Below are 26,113 nucleotides of genomic sequence, written 5' to 3' on the forward strand. Positions count from 1 at the left end.
AATTTTATGGGGGTGTTTTATAAATATTTATAAATTATACGCAAAACATAAAATAAAATTTAATGAATTCAGGGTCAAAGGAGCTATTTTATTAATTTTAGGGGGACATTTTATCAAATTTTACAAATTTATGTAAAAACAAAAATAAAAAATTCTATTGGGACAGCATGGGCAGAGCCCTCTGGGCACATGCTGCCTCCGCCCATGATTACCATTGAAATATACGTGGAAGTCATGAAGTTTATTTTTATTTTATTATTATTATTTTTACCCTTTTTCGAATGACAAAGCAATTTACACATATTTTTTTGTTCACATTTGAACTCAAACCCATCTCGTTCTCTTTAAAGTTAGGTTGATCGGAAACCGTGAAGTTGATCGGTAAGTTAAACAACATAAGATTAAAAATTTGAAATAGAAAATCTCCCCTGCATGCATTAATAAATTTAATTATGCATTTCTTAAATAGTGTGTCATTTAATACTTAATACGCATCCAAATAAATTAGGAAAGAAAAAAATTCACACCAGAATCAAAATTTTAGTATCATATTTTGGTTAGTCATTTAGTAGAATTGAATTATGTTTTTAATTCTATTGAGTTCACATCATACGCTCTTGTTCATAACTTCTTACTAACTAGTCAAAGCAGTTATGAATTATAACATACATGTCATTTGATGAATAAAATCAAAATGAAAAGATTGGGATCGAATTATAGTCACAAATAAATGTCAGACTTACAAATCTATTTTACTGTAATCTAATTAACTTCAAATTATCAAATTTGGACTCAATTAAGCTACATTCTGACTTTCAAAACAAAATCACCGAAATTGAGTCTAAAGTTTACGTATGATCATTTGCTCACGTTAACCGCTGAATTAAATGAAAAGGGCTATAGCCTAGCTAATACAAGTTTTCATTTTCCAAATGGGAGATCGGGTGTTCGAACCACTGAAGGCATTGTTTGAAAGCTACATATTTACCTTTCTAAAAAAAAAAAAAAAAAAAAAAAAAAAAACTGAATTAAAATGAGTGACTACTATTATTTCATACAAAACTGGATGCCAATTTCTTTAAAGATAAAATGTTTTCACTCCCAAAACTGTAAAACATAAATTAATTTCTTTCTTTAAGAACATAAAAATTTGATTACCTATCTATGTCATACATACATATATATATATATATATATATATATCATTCCTCCTATTATTAATCTTTAATTGATGGAAATAGGAGGAATGATCCGGCCACCTACGAAATGCAAAAATAATCCATTTTGAATACACGAGTTTGTGGTATAGTACTTATTCCTATTCTGAACTTTAAAATTTTGGCTTAACCAAATATATCCTAGCAAAAATATTCTATACAACTTTAGAATATATCCTATTATTGCCACCCAAATGTACATTCAGGTCGTTAGATTACGTAATCAACTGCTCTTTTTTATCGTGTTGGTAGTCGCATCACGTACAACAAGCATTGAGCTGGTGGTTCCAAAATGTTAATTATGTGTGTGGCATAGCATAATGGTGGACCAAAAGATGCTCACAGGTCTCTCCGTGTGTTCAGCGTGTGTGGCCAGAGGCGGCTGAGACCGAGGCGCCTAAGGAAAGTGACACGGGAGGAGGACAGTGGGACATCCTTAAAAACAAATCTCTATAATTTGTTTCAAAACCTGAAATCTGAGGCTCACAGAAGTGCTATCTATGGGTTTATACTGAGATTGTTATCCTCGACTCTCTATCTCATTATCGATATGGACCCTCTGCAGTACACAACACATGCAGAATTCTGTCTTTTCATTATTACTTTTTAGTTTACATGTTTTTTACTTCTAATTTCATAACGGTGATTAGAAGTCATTAAGGTTAAAATTTTGAAACAAATGATAAAAAAAAAAATTTGGCTACTTAATTTAACTCAAACTTTATTATCTTCTCTACATTGAATAGTCCATGCACAGGGATAAGGTAAGGTGGAGATCACTCCTCCATGCCGTCACGGATCTTAAAAAAAAAATGTATAGGAGAGAAAGCAATATTGAACAATAAGAATATATATATTGGGATATTATCTTAAATTGAGTGGAGAAATTTATAAAATTTAAATATATATATGTGTGTGGTGTGTGTGTAATTATATATATATATATATAATTTAAAAATAAGGATAGGTCAGTCAAACATCGAAAGGATCATAAATCATGTGAGCTAAGCTTCGAAAATTAGATGATAAAAACCCAACCTAAAAAAAAATTAAATTAAATCTTACTTTTTGTAAGATCATATTTCTCAATTATCACGTAGTCTCTATTCTTGGTATATTCAGTTCAAGTTCACATACATTTTTGACTTGTAAACTCAGACACTTTATGCACCCAAACTTAAAGAACAATTTTCTCTTTTAATATTGGTGTGAAAACTACTTAACCCATTGGGCAGTTAAGTTAAAATGTACTTAGAAAATGATTATGCTAATAATGTCATCTAATACATTTTAAAAGAATAATTTTGTTATTATCAACTAGTACAAGTAGTAACTACTTACTTTTTTCATCTTTCTTCATAAAATATACGTATAGGTATTTTAAATATTACTTATATATCAACCTGTAAAGAGTTGATTTGGTTTATCAGATTAGGTCTCCATCGTGAACTTCTAAATCTATATCTATATGCATTGTGGGCCCCATTATTTTTCAAATTCAACAGACTACAATATATTTTAGGGCACTTGGATACAGAAAGTCACCTAATTAAAAGTATCAAACCAAAAAGATCACGACCATTAGAAGCTTGTAAGTAGTAACTTTCGTGTAATGGGTGAAAAAAAAAAATAGTACTTTCTTGTAATGGGTCCCACTTGTCACAGTGATAGCTCGTGCTCAAACTCTCCCGCTTGGACACCACCTGCCGTACACAGATGATCCGCAAGCGACGTTTCGTCATCTTCATATTACGGAGTATAAAATATATATATATATATATATTAAGGAGTATAAATTTTTAAGAAAGAAAGTAATATTTTGGCCAACAGGTAAATTACAGTAGTATTTATAGAAGGAAAATAATAATAATAATAATCACATGTCAATCAATTAAATAGCCTAATTATACAAATTGACAACCAAAAATTTATTAGATACATTACATTTATTTGATACTTTAAGTATACACAATGTCATGTTTTTCCTTTTTTATTTTTTTATTTTTTATTCTTCTTTTATTTATTTATTATTATTTTTACATCAACTACACTTTCTACTTAAATTTGCGTTGAGCTATTTAAAGGACTATTAAAAGCTTGTAAAGAGGAATTAGCATGGGATGGTTCCAGAGCAACATAGTTAAGGATGGCAAATATTGACGTGACTTGTCAAACATAATACGGGGTAAGCGGATTTAGATTAACTTTAAACGATTTGGGTCATAAACGGACTTACATGATTAACCCGTTTGTTTAATTGTGTCGTGTTGTGATTGAGGGATTCAACCCGTTTAGTATAACTCATTTAACTCAACGTATTATAATTGTGAATATGACATGTGTAATCTGTTATATACGTAGTCTCAATTATTATGGACAGTTAAATCATTTCAACGTAAATCTTGATTACACCTTATAATTTTAACTTAAACATTTGTATTATATCTACTTGATTATTGGGTGTTTGATATTTTTGCTCTTACTTTGAATATTATTTTAATCAAAACTTATATATTTTTTTATATTTATTATTTAATTGAGTATTAAATGTCTCATTTTGTAACCTGTTTAACAAATATGTTGAATTAGTATTGAGGGTCCGTGATACGATTATTAAACGGGTTGTGTTTGAGTTTGCCTATTTAGTATAATATTCTTATGTCGACACAATTATAATTGGCAAACATAAATTTTGCCAATTATAATAGTCTAGGTACTCCAGATAGAACAAGAATATTGTTGTATTGTACGGCAAATATGTAAATTTTGCTTTTGTTTTTACTTTGAATACAGTAATATATTTTCCCAAATTACTAGAGCCAGTTTCCAATTTTATCGTGCCATTTTGTAATAGTTTAGAGGTTATATATTTTTTTGACCTTTAAACATAAATAAAATTTATAAAATTGAGTACCTTATTATTTGGATAAAAATAATATTTTTCTAGTAATTCAACAAAACTCAGATTTTAACCTAAATTCAAAATAATTCAATATTAACAATAACAGAGCTCTCCAGCTTTTTTATTTTTATTTTTAATTTGAGTTCAACTAAATGAATTTTATATTTTTATTTCACTCTACTAAAAACATTTTGGGTGAATCAAAACATTACTTCATGTGTTTGAACACAAGTAGTTGTGTACTTATTTTCCAAAAAAAAGGTAGTTGTGTACTTGTCATGAGTTTTTATTTAGATTAACACATTTTACTAAAATTAATGGTCAAATTAAATCAAAATAAATAAAATATAAAAGTTTAATTAATTAGTTTGACTATTGCAAATAAATTTTGGATTTTGAATTTTTTGACAGTGATGCAATCATACTATTTGTCACACATTTCTATATGGTTAGGGAAAAAAGGCAGTGACCTTTATAGCAACTGCAATCAGGATCACTCATCATAGCGTTTCCTATATATATATATATATCACTGCTCTTGTTTCTAGATTTTCACGTTATCTCTGGCTAAGCCAACACCGTTTGGGATTCGAGTAGATCGATCAAGCAGCGCTTTGAAGTCTAATTGCTTCCTATTTTGAGCTCTGCAACTTATTTTCTGATTATCTCCTCTCCTTTTCTCGTCATTAGAGGTTCACTTTCTCTCTCTGCATATGCATACATACATCTATACGTATACATGCATGTGCCTATATGTCTTGATCACTGAATTGCTTTGTATGCCTTTAAAGTTTCTATTTCTGGACTGATATTATGTAGTACATGAATTTCTTACTGTAGTTGATCAATATAACTATTGTTTGGGTGCTGAGAATCCGTAAGAAAATAAAAGAGAATTAAATTTAAACATATAATGACCTGACTTTGTTTAGTTATTTTTATTTCAATTTTTGCTTATATATTGTTTTGGGAAAACAGCAGCTATTATCAGACTTCCAATATCAATTTATTTAGCCTTTCTCGACAATTAATTTACTTTATGACCTGAAATAAAGATCCTAGGGAGCTGGTGACTTCGAATCAATTTCTTTGTTACCAAACGGAGGTTAATTTACTTTTTGACCCGAAATGGTGATCCTAACTACTATTATTGGGAGCTGGTGAATTCGAGTATCAATTTATTTTCCTCAATTTTCTCGGTAACCAAACGGAGACCTGAAATGGGATCCTAGAGCTGGTGACTATGAATAACAATTTCTTTTCGTCAATTTTCTTGGTAACCTAACGGAGGTTAATTTACTTTCCTGCCTGATATAGAGATTACAATTACGATTATTGGGAGTTGGTATAACGTTACGCTGAAAAGTCAAATGTAGTTGATTATGTATATAAGTGCGAATTGTCCTGCCTGACATGAGACCAACGAAAATATAGGTTTCAGAAGTCTCAATCATTGAATTTCCTTTGTTCATTTTTCATCTTCTACCAGTCATGTTTCTTTAACATGATTTCTGTACTCAATTTTTTTATTTTTTATTATTTATTTTTATTTACTTTAGTTGCAGAGACAAATATATTCTCTCAACTTCTACCACCATTAATTGAAAATTGTACAAAATGGGCTCTGGTGTGTGTTTACTATTTGTATGCATGCAAACACTCGCACATTCCCTTTTTGTAGGAGATTGCAAAGTTTTTCATGGCAGAAAATTTTGTAGCTCCAGCATATAACATAAAAAATTTGGTTGGTTGAATGAAAGTCCTTCACTGTGCAACCCCTCTTGAAGTTTTCATCCTCTCTCTCTCTCATTCTGTTCTATGGATTTTCTCTACATGCTCAGGTCCATACTACATCTTACCAAAAGATGTTGGATTGTGTTTATCGGCATACCCATACCTGATGCAGATTCCATGAAGGGGAACCAATTGATACTTTGTGAATTTATACTGAAGTTAAATTTATTGGAAGTCTGTTGAGTGGATGGCTTGTTTCAAATGGTAGGAATGAGGGACTTTGAACCAAATAACTACTTTTTATGGAATTTGAATTAAGATAAAAGCTTAATTGAATATTTTGTGAATCGAGGTTAAAACATGTTGAACTTTGAAGTTTAAGAATACAATTTTATAACAATCAGTTGGAGCCTCTCTTTATCTCACCTGCCACAAAAATAAATAAAAACTCGTTGAATTATTGCTGTCCTATATTATGCTTAGGAAGAAACTATAAATAGGAGCAGTAATCTGGAGTAATGGATTTTGGTAAACTAGTATTGGCTAAATGGAAACAGTAACAAATGCTGTTTTTGGTGGCAGTATTGTTTCAAAGAATTGATGCTTGTGAATCTTTTTTTCTGATTGTTGTAAATATCAGCCTTGTTGACACCCTAACGAAATTATAATTAAAATTTTAATGGATGACAGATAGCTTGTATAAACAATTTCAGCATAGCAGTCACATTTTGCAGTTCCTACCTATTAGTTAGCCTTATTGAAATTTAGCTAACTACCAGAAACAAATCCAACTGTGATAATCCTTCCTATTTAGTTACTTCATGGTGCACACTACTGGATGTTAGTCCTTGCTATATTATCATATATAAATAATTAAAGCATGCAGTTGTTTCCTGCATAGTGAAGAGCCAATCTGGATGCAGACATTGAGTTGGACGGGTTTGGAGCTTATATGAAGAGCTGTAAAAGTAGGCTGCAGAGCCCTTCATGTAATTGATTTTAGAAGGGTGGGCCTTGTCATTCGATATGCTATTTTACATGTGGTTTTCACATTGACTCTGTAATTAGCTGTACAAAGAATCCCATTGTTTGCCGGATTGGGTGTCTGGAACTCTGGATACTTGAAGTTTATGAAGTGATTAGATGCTATAGGCACTTGTTCTGCAAAGTAGTTGCTTGAATATGGTAGACCTGAATTCTTAATCTTGAGTGATTAGAGCTTTGGATTTGATCCATGGTAAGGTCCCCTGCAGTATTTGTAAGATTACCTTTGGGTGTTAAGAAAAACATTATTAGGCCTTTTGTGCCTCCACTGCCACAAATGCTTCAAGAAAGAGGTCAGAGATGATACCACATGTTGCACCTAGCTGCAATGATCTTGGCTATGTAACTTAATGAGATATTTTATTTTTTCTTTTTCCCCAAACAATAGCTAGTGAAATTTGATTCCTGGCAAATCTATGTGAAATAACTCCCATGAAAAGAAAAAGAAGGATTAAGAGACCCTCCTTGCCCAATATTGGATACTCTAATATAGAGTGAAAAAAATAGAAAAATAAACACATTCCATTGAACTAATCAAGGGTTGTGATAGTGATTGATGAGCTTAAAATCAAGAAGACAGTTTTTTATACTAAGAATTGCAAGGAGAGAAAATATTCACACACTTACTTTTGGGAAGAGAGGAGTGGCTTTGGAGATTTGGGGTGGAGAGACATAGGCTTTGGAGGAGGGTGATTGCGAGTAGATTTGGGGAGGGGAGAGGAGGTTGGAGTTCCCTTGAGGTGTGTACCCCAGGGGGAGTTGGTGTTTGGAAATTCATTCAGAAAGGATGGGATTTTTTTTCGAAACGCATCAAATTTCGGCTTAGGGATGGTAGGAGGATCAGTTTCTGGGAGGACGTTTAGTGTGGTGACCGCTCGCTTGCTCTTTATTTCCCTTGGCTTTTCAGGATTGCTACGGATAGGCAGGCCATAGTGGTTGACTGTTATCGTCTTGATGGCGGAAGATCGTCTTGGGATGTTCGTTTCATGAGGCACTTTCAAGATTGGGAGATTGAGGACGCTATTGGTCTTTTGGAGTTACTTTATCTCCAGGAGATCATGAGTGGAGATTCTGATGGATGGTTGTGGGTCCCTACTTCTCAGGGTCACTTTTATTGTTCGGTCCTTCTATAGATGTTTCATGAAGGGATTCGGGGGAAGGCTGTTTGGAGCTCCAAAGCCCCCTTAAAGGTGTCCTTCTTTGCTTGGACATCTGTTTTGGGGAAGATTTTGACTTAGGATAATTTGAGGATAAGGAATCAGGTTGTGGTCAATTGTTGCTACATGTGTCATAGAGATGAGGAGATGGTGGATCACCTTTTCTTGCATTGCACCATGGCTAGGGAGTGTTGGGATTTGATGCTTGGTTTGTTTGGTGTTCAGTGGGTTATGCCAAGGTCCTCCAGAGGGTTGATTGAGGCTTGGAGAGGTCGCATAGTGGGGGCCCAAGTCCGGGATGTTTGGAGGGTTACGCCATTGTGTGTCTGGTGGTGTCTTTGGCTTGAAAGAAACAAGAGATCCTTTGAAGGAAAGGAAACTCCTATCTCCATGCTTAAGTTCTCTATTATTTCTACTCTTTGGGTCATGAGGAGAAATTATAGATATTTAGAGGAGATTGAGATTTTGTGGACTCCTTGAAAGTTAAGAGGTCTTTTTGGTCTTTTTGAGCGCTTTTTATACATTTTACTTGCTTATATATATATATATATATATATATATATATATATATATATATTCTAAACAATCTAGAAAAGCAAGCAAGAAAAGCTCTACATTCTAGACAAGCAAAAAGATGTTCACCAATTCACGCACTTACATTGAGTTTTCCTCCAATTCCCTGCATATGCTTTGATTTTCAGTACCCAAAAGCTTTTGAAAGTAATTGAAGACTTCAGCTTTAATTAATTAATTAATTTTTTTTTTTTTTTTTGTAGTTAGGTGTAATTAAGTGGTTGATAAAAGTCATTCCCTGTCATAAGACAAGCCATTTCTTTGATATATTGGATAACAATACATTAGCTTTCCATTAGAATCATTAGCTTATCCCTTTCTTCTTATTTATTTATCTGTTTTGAACCTGTAGTTGGGAGAGTCATATATGTTAAGCGTGATCGTTTCTCTCACTAAATTGACCTTCCTTCAGTTCTTAACGGCCCTTGTTGTTCTCCCCAGTCTTATGGTTTTTGTCAGTTATGGTTTTTGTGCAAAATCCAGGACAAGGAATATGAGAAATGTGTTTTCAGATGTCACTGTTTTGTTTTTTTTGGTTTGGAATGTTCTTCACCTTTGACTGCTGTTGACTGCTCACCTTATCATGACTTGCAGTTTGCAATTTGTGTTAGTTGTATTGAGGAAAGGAGGATGTTTCATCTATTTAATCTATTATTGCATTGTGTGTGTGAGAGAGAGAGAGAGATATTACAAGGAGTTCTCATGGCATTAGAACAGTTTCATTTGGTGTTTTTGTATGGCATGATATCCGTGTTGTCTTATATCTCATTCGAACATCTGGGACAGTCTCTATCTCTTAAATATTTAAACTTTTGGGCATTATTCATGTCTTGCCATGTGCTGTTAATGGTGTGGGAGGAACACTTCCTATGTCAGAAAGGACATAAATCTCATGATGCCGTTATGTTGATGATAAAGACCACCCAACTATACTGACAGATGGAGAAGTTGATCGTACTTTTGAAACTACGGACTTTAGAGTTGGATAGCTCTTACTGTCTAATGGGGATAGTCCCCTTCTCATTATTTAATTTTTCCATTTGGTATATATATATATATATGCATATATATGTGTATATATATTTTATTGAAGCTTTATATAGGAGAACTGTAGATGTTTAAAGTGTTTGCGGTTCACTCTAAAATGGCCTTTCCTGCAATTAATCCTGACTGTCCTTGCTGTTCTTCCCTGTATACAGTTTATCTGTTTATGTCAACTATGTTGGTTGAATTATTTTAGTGACAATTGAAATTTCCATAATTAATTATTTATTTTTTATTTTTTTTCGGGAATCTGTGAACAATCCAGTGTTTGGATTATGAAAGTTGTGGCGTCTGCATTTGTTTTTATTGTGTGGTATGTTCTTAACTTTTTGACTGATGTTCGCTGCTCTCCTATCATGACTTACAACTTGCAATTTTTATTAATTGTATTAGTAAAGGAGGAAGTTTCAATTTTTTACATCTATGACTTGTGGTTTTGACTATGTTCTCTCTAATAATAGGTCAAAGAACAAGGAGTTTCCAGGGTAATAGAACTGTTCCATCTTGTGTATTTGTATGGCATCCCTATTGTCTTATAGCTGATGAAACATTTTGGACAGTCACTATCTTTTATTGAACTGAAACCTTTTCGGCATTATGCATGTCTGGCTCTCTGGCCATTGTTGATGACGTCGGAGGAGCACTTTCTTTCTCAGAAAGGACAAAATCTCTTGATGCCATTTCCTTGAATGACAAAGACCACTTAACCACACTGAGCAATGGGGAAGTTGCTCGTACTTCTTCTGAAACCACTGGCTTTAGAGTTGGAGAGCTTTTACTGTCTAATGGGGAATCTTTTTCTGGGTCATTGCTTGGCAACTTACCTGAGGGTTCAGGGACGTATGTGTGGTCAGATGGTTGCAAATATGAGGGTGAATGGAGACGGGGGATGAGGCATGGATGTGGCAAACTTCAATGGCCTTCTGGAGCAGTTTATGATGGTGAATTTTCAGGTGGTTATATTCAAGGTACAGGGACATATATCAGGCCTGATAATATGACATATAAGGGACGATGGAGGTTGAATCTCAAACATGGGCTAGGATATCAAGTTTATCCTAATGGGGATGTCTTTGAAGGATCTTGGATTCAGGGAACCCCAGAAGGGCCTGGTAAGTATACCTGGGCTAATGGAAATGTTTATTTGGGAAATATGAAAGGAGGAAAAATGTCAGGGAAAGGAACTCTTACTTGGACCACCGGGGACTCATATGAAGGAAGTTGGTTAAATGGCATGATGCATGGATTTGGAATATATACATGGAATGATGGTGGCTGCTATGTTGGAACTTGGACACGGGGTTTGAAGGATGGAAAAGGTGCATTTTATCCAAATGGAAGCAGGATCCCAGCTGTACAAGAAGTGTACCTTAATGCCCTCAGAAAACGAGGGCTGCTGCCAGATTTAAGAAGGCATAATCAAGTTTCACATATTCATCGTGCTTCTTCAGTTGATATGGGAAATGTCAAGGTTGGTGGGAACCCACGTTCTCATCGTAATTCAACTGATAAGCTCTCCAACGGGAACCTGTTGAATCTGGAGCGGTCTCGCACCACAAATGTTTCCCTAGAAAGACGCTGGAGTCTTGAGGTATCTATTGAAAAAGTAATTGGACATGATGTATCAATGGGTTCATCTGAGACTTTTTTTAAAGGCGAAGAAAATGAGGCCAAAGCAAATGCTCCAATTCTGGAACGAGAATATATGCAAGGTGTTTTAATTAGTGAGCTTGTGTTAGATAATAGTTTTTCGTCTAAAAGAGCAAAAAGGCTGCAAAAGAAACTTGCAAAGGAGGTAAATAGGCCTGGTGAAGCTATCATTAAAGGTCACAGGAGTTATGATTTAATGCTCAGTTTGCAGCTTGGAATCAGGTAAACTTTCTCGACTACATTTATGTTATCCTGCTATAACTGCAAGTCTGCATCAGTTATTTCCTTAATAAATCACAGGATCTTTTATGTTATCTCCATGTTATGTAAGCATTATTGCGCATATTTTGTGATAATTCTATACTCGTATTGTTAATGTTGTTATCATCATCATTGTGACTACTGATGTTGTTATTGTCGATGTTATTCATCTTGAAGGAATCACCATAAAATCATTGAGTGCGAGAATCTCTTCTTGTTTTCTAAATTATTTTATAATTATTTGAGGCTCGAGTCTCGACTTCTTATTTGAATTTTTGCTTAACAAGCAATTTCTCTAGTTGTGCTTGTGAGTTTGTCTGCCTTAACAATTATTTTAAGGACCAAAGAAGCATGGTTACGGACACGGGACACAGACATGATACGACACATATATGCCGCCGCATCAAATTGTAAAAAAGTAAGACACGGACACGGCGTGGACACGACTAATATAAATAAAAAAATTCATTTATGTGTCTGAATGAGACAATCATAGAACTTCAATTAATTTATAATTTTCTATTCTAAAGCGATATGAGTTAAAAGATGACATTATTCTAATATAAAAAGAATATGTTATATTATACATGATACTGCTATCCTATCTTGTCATTGTAATGATATTTTGTTCTTTTAGAGGTTGGACACTTTGATTTATATTCATAATGTATAGTTTTCAGGATTGTCGGGTGTTTGTTTTACATAACACAAAGAGTGTAGGATGTGTTGGTTGAGTGTTCGAAATGTGTTCACCAAGTGTCCGAGATGTGTCGACCAAGGGTTCAAGATGTGTCGGTCAAGTGTCCAAAATAATAATTTTTTTTTTTATAAATAATGGACAGAGTAACGACGTGGTGCCGGACAGGGCTCCTTCATAGAAGTGTTTGTGCTTCGTAGATAAGGACTTTACCTTGTAGACAATGAGACAAGATGTTTTTTCTGATCGTGAAACCTGATGGTGTCAAAAGAGGTTACAAATATATTCAGGTTTTGAAATTTGACATTCGAATAAGAATAATCAACTAGGAACCGGAATCAAGTAATAAATTATAATGGCAAAGCATAGAAGTTCATGCAATGTTTTGCTCTTCTAATGGAGCCGAACATTGGGGACCACTATGAGATTAAATCCTTCTGGTTTATGGAAGTATAAAAGCCAAATCACACTTGGACGAAAAAGAAAAATAGAATGGAATAGTTTATTGCATTCATTACAGAAATATTCCTTGCAAAGAGAATCTTGTTTTATGATCATGTCACAATTATATGTCAAGTTGTCAGCCATTATATATTCAATCTATGGACTCAAGGTCAATATAAATTATGTCTACCTCCCCAGAAACCATATTGCAACCAATTAATAACTTTTGGAGATACCAATCGGGTGAAGAAGAAGCAAGGGAAGGGGAAGAGACAGAGGAAGACGAGAAATGTTACAGACTTGGAGTCAAACAATGAATTTCTCTCCTCTTTCTATCTCTCTAACATTGTTTTTAATTATGGCCATGGAGAAAACTATGAGGGAATTATGTGAAGAGGTTTTCTACCACCTACTAGCATGTACCATGCCTGTCCCTTTTCTATTTTGGTCCAAGACCAACAACAACAAAAAAATTCATTTCTACCCTATACTTACTGAATTTTTGCGTATATTGTTTCATATTTGATTGTGGACAATTTAGATGCCATGGTTTTCTATGTATAGTTCCTGTGAAGATTGCTCGAAGTTACTTATTTCATTTGTTGCAGCAGAAATGTTAACATTGTCCGGATTGTTATCTCATACTTGGCATATCTTTTGGATAGAGAAATACTGAAAATGCATTAGAATGTGATCAGATATACTGTGGGGAAAATTACACCCATACAAAGGCGGGAAGTACGAGCTTCAGATTTTGGCCCGCGAGCCAGCTTTTGGATGAATTTTCCTAAAGAAGGGTCTCAATTGACTCCGCCTCATCAGTCAGAGGATTTTAAGTGGAAAGATTACTGTCCAATGGTTTTCAGGTTCGTAGCTGACTTTTACTCTTTGACAGCTCTATAATTTGTGCATGCAGTCAGTTTTACTGTCCAATTGCTTGGTATACTTGTGAATCATATTCCAGTTTGCTACTTGTACAGTCAGTTTTACTTGCAAACCATGACAGCCGAAGTTTTGAGGGAATAACTAGTTCATTGTAGCAGTTCTCCTCCTACTGGTTTCTCATTCAATGAGAACTCGCATTGCATGTCTCCTGTAAATATGACTGTAGGTAGACATGCTGGATATTTGTTGGACTTATGGTTGACATCTATATCTAACGATCTTCGCAAAATTTCATGCTCTCTTCTAAGGAGTAATGTTTATGCTACTGTGAAAGTATGCATACATGTGCAAAACTTGCTAGTTACTATGAGCTCAATATTATGAAACTCATTAAGTCTTTCATTTTGCATATAGAATGCTGGTTTGTATTGTTAATGCTCTATTTTTTTTTGGGTATATAGTCTACCATATTATTTAACACCACATAGTCGATGAGCCTATGTTTTGAATCTTCAAAATTTTAAACTCTAACAAATCATGGCAAATTCCAATTCCTGCACCAGTTTCAATGCAACAGAGGTAAGAACAATGATGAGACTTTTTGTTATTAAGCCTCTTTTCTAGATTCATCGATATTGAATCAATCGAACACACTTCTAACACCGGTCCAGGTTGTCAACAAGAAGGAAGATGTGCTAGTCTGCTAGCTTGAACCCTGACGAAGTACTGATGATCGAAGTCGAGGTGCGAGGTCCATTGATATAGACTTATAAGAAAGAGGAGGGAGGGAGGGGGGGCGGGGCTGAGTGGGGTTGAATAGGTCTCGTAGAACTGACTAGCTGTTTTCACTTTTTTAAAAATGCAGAACATAATTATTGATAATTTTAAAACTGAAATTTAACAAATAGTAAAATCATATGCAATCCACAACAATTTAAAGCAATAAAGCAATAAATAGTAGGCAGCCCATTTTTATGTGAAAAACACTAGAAAAGAAAAAATCAAGGGACCTAATTCAAGCAAGACCAAATCCACTATCCAGAATGAAGGTTTACAAGCTAGGTTTGAATGACTCTACCCCAAGAATCGCCTAGTTACCTCCTTGACACAGATGACCCACATTTTTTCTCTGAAAAGTCTCCAAACAGTTCTTCCACTCGCCAACAAATCTGCTCCTCACGAACCTGCTGCTCTATTGAATCCAGTCTCAGCCACCAGTCATCTAGGTGTTGATCTGGTTGTGGACTGAACTGATCTTTTGAGTACACAACAGTGGATGTAAATACATATGAATACACTCACCAAACTGAGTAGGATGAATGTAAAAGAGAGATATGCACTCACAAAATAAACTGCTCTCATTCATGTGTTGAATATGTATGCGTGTATAGGTCTGCCCTAGCTATTTTTTTTTTTTTTTTGTTTGTTTTCCCTAGGTAAGTGGAAAAATATATTGATATGAACAATAAGATACAGAGCATAAGCAAGGGCATACCTTTGCAGAAAACAAAAACAACATCAAGTGAGCTAAACAGACTTAGCAACTCAAGACATCAGCAAAAACAAATTGAAAACAGAACAAAGCAGCCAAAACAGCAGCAACATCAGAAGATACTCCAGTAGCTTAACTTGGCAGAATAGGGAAATATCATTCATGGACAGACCAGAGATTGTAAACGCTTACAACCAGATCAGCTGGGCAACCTCATGCGAGCTTCTAGACACTCCTTGATGGTATCTCATGTTCCTTTCATTCCAAATGAACCAAAGAGCAGTAGAAAATGGTCTTCTATGCGTCTTATGTCTTAAGGATGTAGAACTGAATGTAACAGAAAACCAATCACAACTGATGAAATTGATTAAAAACTGGCATATTCCAATTAAATAACTCAGTAAACCACCTTCAAAGATCCTTTGCAAACTGACAACACACAAATAAGTGATTTAGAAAGTCTTCAGCAGAAAAGCAGAGATGACAGATGGAAGTGAGCATCGAGCCTCTAAGCCTCAGATTGCACAAAGATAAATGGTTATCATGAAAAATAATGCAGCAAGTGGTAGAGACCCTAGGTCTACTACCAGTCCAACTGAGAGAATACCAGTTCACCTTAGGTCTATTAGTTCTCCATACATCCCAAACTGATTTAAAATCAAACTGGCCATCCTTCCATAAAATCTGATCATCACCATTATAAATTCTGATGGATAAGATGAACTTAGTAACCTGTTGAATAGTAGAGGATGAGGGTACAGGCAAGTTCCAAGCACCGTTTCTAATCAGAGAAGAAATTAATGCAGTTCTAGGGAGATTAGACTCGCTTTTGATTCTGTGGGAGAACCTTTGCAGAAAGGTTTGTCCTTGGCACCAAGGATCAATAAACAATCTGGTTCTAGTTCCATTTCCAAATTTTAAAAGTGATTGGAGCCATGAACTACCTAACTTGCAGCATATTTTTCCAGAAAGCTGAATGAGAGCTTGCAGCAGTTGCAGACCAGTAGTCTGCAGAATATCTCCTTTTAAACCATGCCACCCACAAAGGTCTGCCCTAGCTTTAGGTATATATATATATAGGGAACCAAGTAGTAGTGGGAGAGTAGGTTTTTGTAGATTTCAAAACCAAGAAGAGAGTTTAGGGAATCAAGATCAATTTAAATTATGATCATTTAGAAACCCTAATTATGAAATGCATGAACTCTAAATGGTGAGTATATCATTGTGTCAATTTACCCTTTTTACCCTTGTTGATGAAGATTACCAAAATACCCGTGGTTGTAGTGTGAATTCCATATTCGATCATGGGAGTCAACTACACTAACCTTTGCACAATTTCTAAACTATGCTAGAAATGAAAACAAAAGAACGGACTCAAGTTTTGATCTACGAAATTTTCCAACATAGTCCTATTGATCTAACAAATCCTTAAGAATATCCTCTAATATGTTTAAAATCATAAGTGGTGAATGGATTGGCTCGAGTTTGTGTCTTTTTTGTGCATTATGGGGAACAACTTGCTTTTAGCTTCTGGCCTTTTGAAGTTGATTATGTTTCGTATCGATGGGAGCTATCTCCAGATTTATTAAGTAAAAAAATGGTAAAATCAAGGGAAGTGAGGGAGATATCTAGAAAACATTATTTTGTAGCTATTTCCCAAAAATTGAACTAGTGGTAAAGAGCTAGGATGGACAAGCTATAGAAATTTAGGGAACAAAGCCATGCATTTTCATGGTATATGTTTTTGAAAAATGGAGAAAGATTAAAGTGTAAATGTTTTCTTTGAAGTTGTTGTTGAAGTTTGCATCATGGGTTATAGCTTGCATTTAGCTTCTGGCTTATAAAGTTGATAGTGTGTCACATCAATGGGAGTGATATCCAGACCTATTGAGTAAAAAATGGTAATATTGAGGAAAATTAGGGAGATATCTAAAAATATATATTTTGTTGCTATTGCACACAAAAATTGAATAAGTGGTAATTGTTAGAGGAAATAAATAATTAAGTTACACCCTTTAACACCTTACACTTTTAGAGTAGATGATGGATAGCATGTTATCAAGGTAAGAAAGGTCTCTAGTTCACATCTCTATCGCCACCCACATAATTATAATTGATAATGTGCTGGGGCGAAATTTGGACACATGATGGAGCGTGTTAGAGGTTATAAATAATTAAGTTATACTCTCCCTAACCGCTTAAGGTTTTTGGGCAGATGGTGGCTAACCTAAAAAGCCAGTTTAGAGCAAGCAATAGAAGTTCAGGGAACGAAGCACAGATTTTCATGGAATTACTTTTAGAATGGTGAAAGACTAACTACTGCTATATAACATGTTCTATGCAAATCAACATATTTAAAGTCAAAGGTGGAGGTTCAAAGTAAATTTTGAAAAGTTGTTATTGACTATTAAGAAGTTTTGAAGACTTCTTCACCCCCTCTCCCTCTAGGTCTATTTTAGAATGTGTGTAATGTGATGTATCAGAGCCTAAGGTGGGTGATGGTCCATCTTTGGTATAGTGGCAAAAGTTCGAACTTTGAGTAAGGGCCATTACTTGGTATACTGGTAAAAGCTTGGACTGCTGAGTGTGATAATGTGAGTTCAAGTATGTGGCAGTCATTTTATGCAAATAATGTCAAAGATTAAGTCTATATCCTGTTCAACCACACCCCACCACCCCCACCCCAACACACACACCCTCTATTAGTGTGGAACAAAGTAGTTAATACCTTTTATGATAGTAGCAGGAATTCTAATTGTTCAGATTATTGATTGAATGATTCCCTATTTGCTTGCCAGTTGTTCTTCTTTCCCTCTGAGCAAAATATTGGCTTTGCCGCTGCTTCTACATCTTTGCTGTGTGATTGCATTAGTACGTGAGGCTTGGCTTGCTTCCTTGTTGCACTAATAACTATAAGTGGTCCACAACTGCAAGTAGAGGCTAAAGGCTAGATGTGCCTCCACGTGCTCTGTTATGCTATAAGATTTAGAATTTTAAACTTGGTTGAACTACTGTTTCTGTTTAATTTTAATATTCGCATTTTTATGAGGGTGCCTGTGGTTTAGTAGCTAGTCGTACTTTCTGGCGGTTCCTCTTCCTATCTTGAGTGTGTCAATATCCTTTTTTTTTTTTTTTTTTTGATAAGTAAAATTGTATAAAAAGCGCTCAAAAGGGGAGCGAAACCCAAGAGAAATACACAAGGCCAAAAAGAGCCTCTAAGCCTTCAAAGAGGCCTAAAAATCAACAATCTCCTCTAAAGATCCTTACTAGTCAGTAGTCAATTTCAATTTCAATTTCATACTAGTCAGTAGTCAATATCCTTACTAGTCAGTAGTCAATTTCATATGTTACTGAGATCCAGTAGCCACTTTTTTTCAAGTTCCATGGTGGGATCATTGTTTTATTTGCATTGTGCACAGGGCACATGTTGAGAATTTGAAATTAGGCAATTAAATATTTATTTAGACTTCCTGATGTTAATTGATTCCATTTTCCTTTCCAGTCCTCCTATATTAAAATAAGTTCTTTGCATGCTCAACAGGTACTTTTTTGTTGCAACTATAGTATTTATATAAAGAAATTCTTCAAAATATTTAATCATAGCATAATTGGTGCTCCTACTTGGAACAAAATTTTCTGTTGTCATCCCTTTGGATATGTCACAGAGGTCAAATATATGCTTCTCCCTTTTACAGGAGATTTTTATGTCTGGACATTAAGGTTCTTTACAAAAAAATGTTCATGGACGCTGTAAATGCCTCTACCTTTTTTTTTTTGGTTCAGATTTTAGTATTGATTTATTTTATCTGAAGTTATGTTCTGTCAAAGCTGAAAAATCTCATTTGCTCTTGTTTTAGGAATTTGAGGGAGATGTTTAAGATTGATGCTGCTGATTACATGATGTCCATTTGTGGAAATGATGCTCTTAGGGAACTTTCTTCCCCTGGGAAAAGTGGTAGTGTGTTTTTTCTATCTCAAGATGATCGTTTCATGATTAAGACACTTAAAAAATCTGAAGTAAAGGTGAGAAATCTCAATTTGTACGTTGCTTTTTAACATGTGTTTGAATTCGTTCTTTTTTTGTTCCCCCCGTCTCTCTATTTGAGAGGTTTTGAGGGTTGAAAAGTTAAGGATGTTGCTATCAAATTCTTGTACGACAACAGATACTTATTTCATATCACGTTCATATAGTAGAATAGTCATGCTTGATTTTTAAGTTCTTAGCTACGAGAGAGAGAACTCCGATGGGGTTCTTCAGCATAGAAAACCAGACACAGATAGAAGGTGAATGAGTGAAGAAATACAGGAGGAAGGGTGCAAAATGTCTTCCAGACCTCAAAAGGCGTGTGCCATAAATCCAGTTGTCCATGTTAGAAAAAGGGTTGGTGATAATTATGCTTTTGAGAAAGTTGGATTAGTGATAATTGTCCTTGACTTATGGCACACCCCTTGATATTTAGATTAGTGTGGCGATGTCAGAAATGACCCTTTGAACCAGTCATTTCACGATGCCTTTTTTTTGTCTCGACTTGTTATTTTTAGACATTTATTTTAATCTGTTTACACCTACTTTAAGAATTTTTATTCTTACACGCCCAGTAACTTTTTTCCGGGACTCATTTATCAGATTAACTGTTCTTTCACCCATCGTGCTTACCAAATTTCATGTCAATCAGATATAATGTGCATTTAATCCAAGTGGACTCAAATTTTTATTTTTTCCTGAAGTCAATTTTATTCCAACAATCCATACACTCAATTTTCATTATACATTATAGTTATAATTTTCAGCACCATATGGATGGGTTCTCTCTTAGTCACCTATTGACCCAAATTGGGCAAGCACAACAGCAATGGGGGGAGCATTTAATCTAACGGCGGGTTTGAAAAAATATATCTCACTACCTTATCAAGAGTGTAAGACTAATAAACCTTATACCACATATAAACAGATCCCTCTCTTACATATATAATGTAGTCTGTAGAGATCTGCCGACCATGAGGCAAATTGGAGGTAAGCCTGATATCCATTTTTTTTGAAGGATGGCATGTACTTCTCACTTTTCATTCTATGTGGGAAAAACCTAGTCACAACCTTTTCTTTAAGGCTATTTCTTTGGGCAGTTGCTAGTGTGGTTACAAGGAATACTGGTCTACTAATGCCCAAGAGGACATGAACTATGCAAATTGGCATACTGAATCTAGGAACTGCTTAACGTTGTTTTTGCATCCTCTGGTTGCTACTGTGGCATATGCCCTTTAGCAAAATGATTGAATAAATGAAGAGGAATAAGTATATAAATCTTCTTTGTAATTGACACGTGCCAGTTGAAAGGATGCTGGCTGCATTTAGATGGGATTCATAGAATCTTAAATTGAAGTGGTCGTATTAGTTTTCAGTTTTAGGTATAAGAGTCATGTGTTGAATTTTCTACCGAAAACATGGATTGTAATTTGTATCAAAGCTTGAGTTGTTGGTCTACAACATCAAAACATGATAGAGATGAAGCTTAATGAAGAACACATCGCAAGTCTCTTTAGGCTCAATCACATAGCTAGGTTAAGGTAAGTTAAGACCATAAAGACCAATTATGACCTAGGCATGATCTTTAGAAGGCTCAAAATATTGTTTTAATCCTTTTTATCAAAATTGGGGTTTTTGATAAATGATTTTAAAATGATTTTCAAAACATGATTTTTTACAAAACAGTGAGCATTGACCTCTCTCTCGAGATAAGCTTGTCCAGTGGTGCTCGATCAATCGAATCCTGCAAAAATATATTTTTGGAGACTCTCTCAAGTCATATTTCTAAAAGGATTTTACTTACCATACTACATGGGTCTCCTACATTACTTATAAATAATAAGGTTATAGTCAGTAGGGCTGTTAATGAATCTAGCTGAGCCGAGCTTTGGTATGTTCGGGCTTGGGTTGTCAAACTTAAAGTAATGTTTAGGCTTGGCTCGAGCTCGAGTTCTTCTATGTATATATTTTTTCTTTCTCTAAATCAATATTTTTGTAAACAAAGTTTAGTTGTATAATGTGGCCAAAAACGTGGAGATTTATTTGAGTAATGTGGATTGATTGAGGCCATGGCCTTAACTAGAGTGGAATTGAAACATAAGATTCGTGTAGCTGACCCCAAGTAGTTGGGAAAAGGCTTGGTTGATGATGTTGTTGTTTGTAGAGAAGAACGAGGGCTCAATAGTCACTGGTGATTGCGCTCGCGCGATCTTTCGCCAGAGGAGATGGTGTGGCAGTGAAGGGCGTTCGTCTTGTTTTGCTGTTGATTTATATTGGACAAAGTTGCCAGCGGTGGTGGTTGAAGCGTGGTGTCGAGTCTCTTTACTTGTTTTGCTGGTGATCATCCAAATATACAAGAGGATTCTTTTGGGCTTAAGTTTGCTTTAGAACTTCAGTTTGTGCTCTCCCCAATTCAATCTACTTGTCAACCCTGTGACACATAATATGTTCAACGTGCATTTTAGTTATATAGTTCTGTTACATCTATCAGTCAAGTTCTGTAGTGTCAGAACACAACTTCTATTCATAAAGTTTCTACTTTTCCTCCTTTTTTTTTTTTTTTGGTTAACATTCAAGTGATTAAAGTTCTTATGTGTAGGTTCTTTTGCGGATGCTTCCAGACTATCACCTTCACGTTCGGACATACGAGAACACACTCATTACTAAATTTTTTGGTCTTCACAGGATCAAACCTTCTAGTGGCCAAAAGGTAATGAATGCTGGTAAATTACAACCTTATTGTCACACAGAACCCTTTCCATGTAACCGGTCATAGTTAATTGTTACAAGTCAGTAATCTCTTAGCAAAGGGCTGAATGTATTATAAACATATCTCCTGGCTGATGAAAAGTCTTCTTCTCTTTCACATTGATCGGGGCACTATATTTATGTTTGCCTTTTCTTTTACATTGTTATTGTTTTCATTGAAGTCTTTCAATAAGTGGAATTCCTTAGTCCAATACATTTTAATATTTGTAAATTGATTCCTTGGTTGCAGTTTCGCTTTGTAGTAATGGGAAATATGTTCTGCACGGAATTAAGGATCCATCGCAGATTTGATTTGAAAGGTTCCTCCCTAGGGCGTTCTGCCGACAAGGTTAAAATTGACGAGAACACAATACTTAAAGATCTGGATCTAAACTATTGCTTTTATCTAGAACCGTCTTGGCGAGAGGCTCTATTAAAGTAAGTGGTTCTTTAACTGTGATTTCCTTGCAAATGACACACTTTTTGGAGTTCGCATAATCTGTAGTCCACTGATTTGGTATGAAGTTTGTGATATTTTGATTGAGCTGAATGGAGACACATGCAAATATTATAATTTTTGTCGTATGAAGTCTCTGATTTTATTTCAAGATGGAAAAAATCTGGGTTTAGAGATACTTCCAGATTAGAAGCGATTTATTAGGATGAAAGGACCCGAGTATCCTTCAAACATAGGGCAGTGCTGTATGCTACATCAGATTCCGTGAGCTTTACTTGAATGAGAAGAAAGTCAAATGAATTACCATTCAGCAAAATTGTGCATTTTACTCTTTGTTATCATTATTCATTTCTTTAGCATTCGACTGTTGGAAGAACTTTGAAATTGCATGAATGATATTTTGATACCACTCTCATGTCAACTTTCGATCAATAATGGAAAACTTCATCCATGCATGTTTTCATGGACATGTCGGTCATTTCTGAACTGTTTTGAGTTTCATAGGTAGCTATTTTTGGGCATTAGGGATGCCATGGAGATGATACTATAATTTGGTTTAAAATCTCAATTTCTTCATGTTTAATTTGGTTTTCCAAATTCCAGAAAACCATAACAATTTAAAGCTGTATTTAGTAGTCCTTATTGATATTATTTCATATGGGTGCAAAGAAGAACAAATAAGCATATCGGTGCTTTGAGAAGTATAAATAAATTTATCCGATTTCTGGGGAATTTTTTTTTTTGAAATTGTTCCATTTCCATGTGGTTTCCATAAGCCCCAAAGTGTAATTAACATACTCTAGTTTGACCTTATAGTCCATTTATATGTTTTCTGCTTATTAATCTACCCAATCTTTCTTTGTGCAGGCAGATTGAAATTGATAGCAAGTTCTTGGAAGCACAGAACATTATGGATTACAGCCTTTTGCTTGGTGTTCATTATCGAGCCCCCAAACACCTTCGACCTCTCATTTCTTACGGTGGAAGTTTCAGAGCAGATGGATTGGGAATTGTTGCAGAAGAAGGTGGGTTTCATATTGAACAACTGATTTGTTGTTAGTGATTTATAATGAGCTTGCCTTGATTTCCAGAGTATCAAATTGGAAGATGCATGTATAACTTGAGCTGCCAGTCACATGGAATAAAGGAACTGTAAATGTAGAAATAGCCAGGATATTTAAAGACTAAGTTCTAACTTGTTTCAGCAGTTTATGATACTATTATTATACAGTGACGTAATGGAAAATTGATGACAACCAATTTCCATATGTTTCCATATGGCTAGTCTATTTAGTAGCTGTAATCTTCTTGTCCAACAATATTGTTGTGCCTTTTAGAAATTCAACTATTCTTGTTTCGGGTAGTTTTCTTGAGTATTTTTATTTTTTCTGTTCTTTTATGGGAACATGTGCAAGGACGGGGCCACCTTGGGCACTTCAAAAAAAAAAAAAAAAAATCAAATTTTAATTTATATATATGTATTTAATATTTATGAAGTTCTTCCCATGAACGTTTTATATTATTTCATTTTGTACCCTCAAAATTTCATTCCAATCTTCTAGTAAAAGAAGTGACATTATTACCCCTCAAAAGCATGACTTTTAAGTGTTTTCCAGTCATACATTCAGTACTGATGCAATGTGCCGGTTATACATTCGGCTCCCTAGAGTAAACTCATGGCTTCATGACTGAACATGTGTGAAGTATGAAGCACGTTGCTTCATGCTCATAACTACCTCTCCATCCTAAAATAAAATGGTTGACTTGAACTCCTGTCCTTTCAACAAGTCGTCACGAAGAGATGGCTGGCTAGCATTAGACCAACTGTTTGTTGTTTGTTATTAGCGGTTTGGAAGGGCTTACCTTGAGCTTTAAGAGCCTAGTAAATGAGTCTAGACCTTGATCAGCTGTTTCTGCTAAAATGTTTTGGACCTTCAATTATGCTGGTCAAGTTTGGTCCATTGCTAAATATGTAAGGCCATGTTTACATTTTCTTTGCTGAGTTTTCTGAGCTATATGAACTCACCACTTCTGTCTATCTACTACATGTCTGGCTGCATTTTCTATTGCGACATGTTTGGTTTCTAAAATTCTGTTGCACGATGATTCAATCAGAGACTGTGGAGGATGAAATCTCAAATTACCCAGAAGGCCTTGTTTTGGTCCCCCGTGGAGCTGATGATAATAGTGTTGTTGTGGGTCCTCATATCAGAGGTAGTCGGTTGAGAGCATCATCTGCTACTGGTGATGAGGAAGTGGATCTCCTTCTTCCTGGTACAGCAAGGTATGATCTGTTAAACTAGATGAGGATTATTTTTTAAATTTGCACCAAACCTCCAATGGAAGCATGTATATTTCTTGCCATGTCAAGTCCATTTAAAAAACATTATTTGACCTTACACAAGTTAGTCACCCTAGCAGATGCAGGATATGGAACTGACCCCTACCAGTATAAATCAATGACATAAAAGAACTGGCAGCATGAAAGTATTTCCCTTGAGAAAATGATGAACAGCTGAAAGGATAAAAAAGCTAGCATCAAACACACAGATTGACATGATTGATTCACATTGAACATGACAACAAAATGACATTCTATCTAGAAAGGAAACTGCCTTAGCTCATTTTCCCCCTAGAAGCAATGAGATCTGAACCCCAACATCCACCCCATGGCGGCCCTAAGTTAACCACAGCAGTTTCAAAAGAAAACGACCTTACTACGGAGAGAGATGTTCAAGAACTCACCATAGAAAAGGCATTCCGGTGCACCAATTTTTTAAGACATTTAGATTTCTGTTCCATTATTTGAAATTTGATTCTCTTTTTTATTATGGTTAAGCACAGATTCCAAATTCAGCTCGGAGTGAACATGCCAGCAAGAGCAGAGCATATTCCAGTGGAAGAGGAAACAGAGATGTTTCATCAGGTATATGACGTTGTATTATACCTGGGTATAATTGACATATTGCAGGAGTACAACATGACTAAGAAGATTGAGCATGCATACAAATCTATTCAATTTGATTCACTGTCCATCTCTGCCGTGGACCCTATATTTTACTCCAAGCGCTTCTTAGAATTTATTCGGAAAGTGTTCCCTCCAAATGTTATAGCAGGTTAGAAGGATGCCATATTCAAATTCTCTTTTCCTTCCGGTGAGAGTTTCCCTTTTGCCAAGGCTGCAATTTTCTTGGTTTTGGAACAGGCAACTGAGTTTCTTATACCATGTTTACTAAGTGAGAGGAGACATCTCACGTTGTATGTATTATGAAGTACACAGTTAGCTTTAGCTATTGGGGCCAATGAAAAAAATGCTCAGGCTAATAATATTTTTTCCCCGAGTTATTGTTTAGCTTTATGGCAATATGTTCATGCAGTTTGATTTTAAGTTCTTTTACCCCCTTGTTTTCCTCCCATTGAAATTGTTTTCTCATATATATCAACTTTAAAGCAAATAGTCGACAAAAATATTAAGGTGTTTTGATGAGATGCACTCTAGAATTTGTGGCAGTGCTTGGTAGACTTTTGTGTGGGGCATGTGGCATTTGCTGACGTGTTGGATAGTGATCTGGTCAGGACCATGGGTCCCGGGATTATGTAATAATTTCTTGAGGGTAACCAATTTATTGGGACCATCTATGCATTTCTCTTTCCCGAAAGGAAACTGTCGTTTTAATGGAAAAGGAAATGGTAAAGAGATAAAAGTTAAAATGACACTGAGCTTCTCTCTACCAAAGAAGTCATGTTGTATGTAGAATAACTCAAGACTTGAAATGTGTTTGGA

The 26,113-nt window shown here is 35.1% G+C and overlaps 1 protein-coding gene across 2 annotated transcripts; it reads left to right on the forward strand.

Annotated features, from left to right (window-relative positions):
* The first annotated feature begins 4,597 nt into the window (after positions 1-4,597).
* On the forward strand, positions 4,598-25,726 carry LOC132312983 (phosphatidylinositol 4-phosphate 5-kinase 9). Of its 2 annotated transcripts, XM_059811576.1 has the most exons (10): positions 4,598-4,811; positions 9,937-9,984; positions 10,133-11,543; positions 13,422-13,589; positions 18,958-19,123; positions 21,724-21,834; positions 22,123-22,310; positions 23,197-23,354; positions 24,445-24,613; positions 25,174-25,726. In XM_059811576.1, exons 3-10 carry the CDS (start codon positions 10,273-10,275, stop codon positions 25,448-25,450), a joined length of 2,508 nt encoding a protein of 835 aa, XP_059667559.1. In that variant the 5' UTR covers positions 4,598-4,811; positions 9,937-9,984; positions 10,133-10,272; the 3' UTR covers positions 25,451-25,726. The 2 variants fall into 2 exon arrangements, with proteins under 2 accessions (XP_059667559.1, XP_059667558.1); XM_059811575.1 differs by lacking the exon at positions 9,937-9,984.
* Positions 25,727-26,113: the final 387 nt, after the last annotated feature.

The sequence above is a fragment of the Cornus florida genome, unplaced genomic scaffold, assembly GCF_030987335.1.
Source record: "Cornus florida cultivar Cherokee Brave unplaced genomic scaffold, ASM3098733v1 CherokeeBrave_3.0.0_Hap2_Chr06, whole genome shotgun sequence".
NCBI classification, from domain to species: domain Eukaryota; kingdom Viridiplantae; phylum Streptophyta; class Magnoliopsida; order Cornales; family Cornaceae; genus Cornus; species Cornus florida.

Bases quoted from the DNA above. Each gene is read 5' to 3' on its own strand.
- LOC132312983 (XM_059811576.1), top strand. From the start codon at position 10,273: ATGTCTGGCTCTCTGGCCATTGTTGATGACGTCGGAGGAGCACTTTCT. The intron at 22,311-23,196 runs GTAAGTGGTTCT...TTCTTTGTGCAG, and splicing joins TGGCGAGAGGCTCTATTAAA to GCAGATTGAAATTGATAGCA. The intron at 24,614-25,173 runs GTATGATCTGTT...GGTTAAGCACAG, and splicing joins CTTCTTCCTGGTACAGCAAG to ATTCCAAATTCAGCTCGGAG.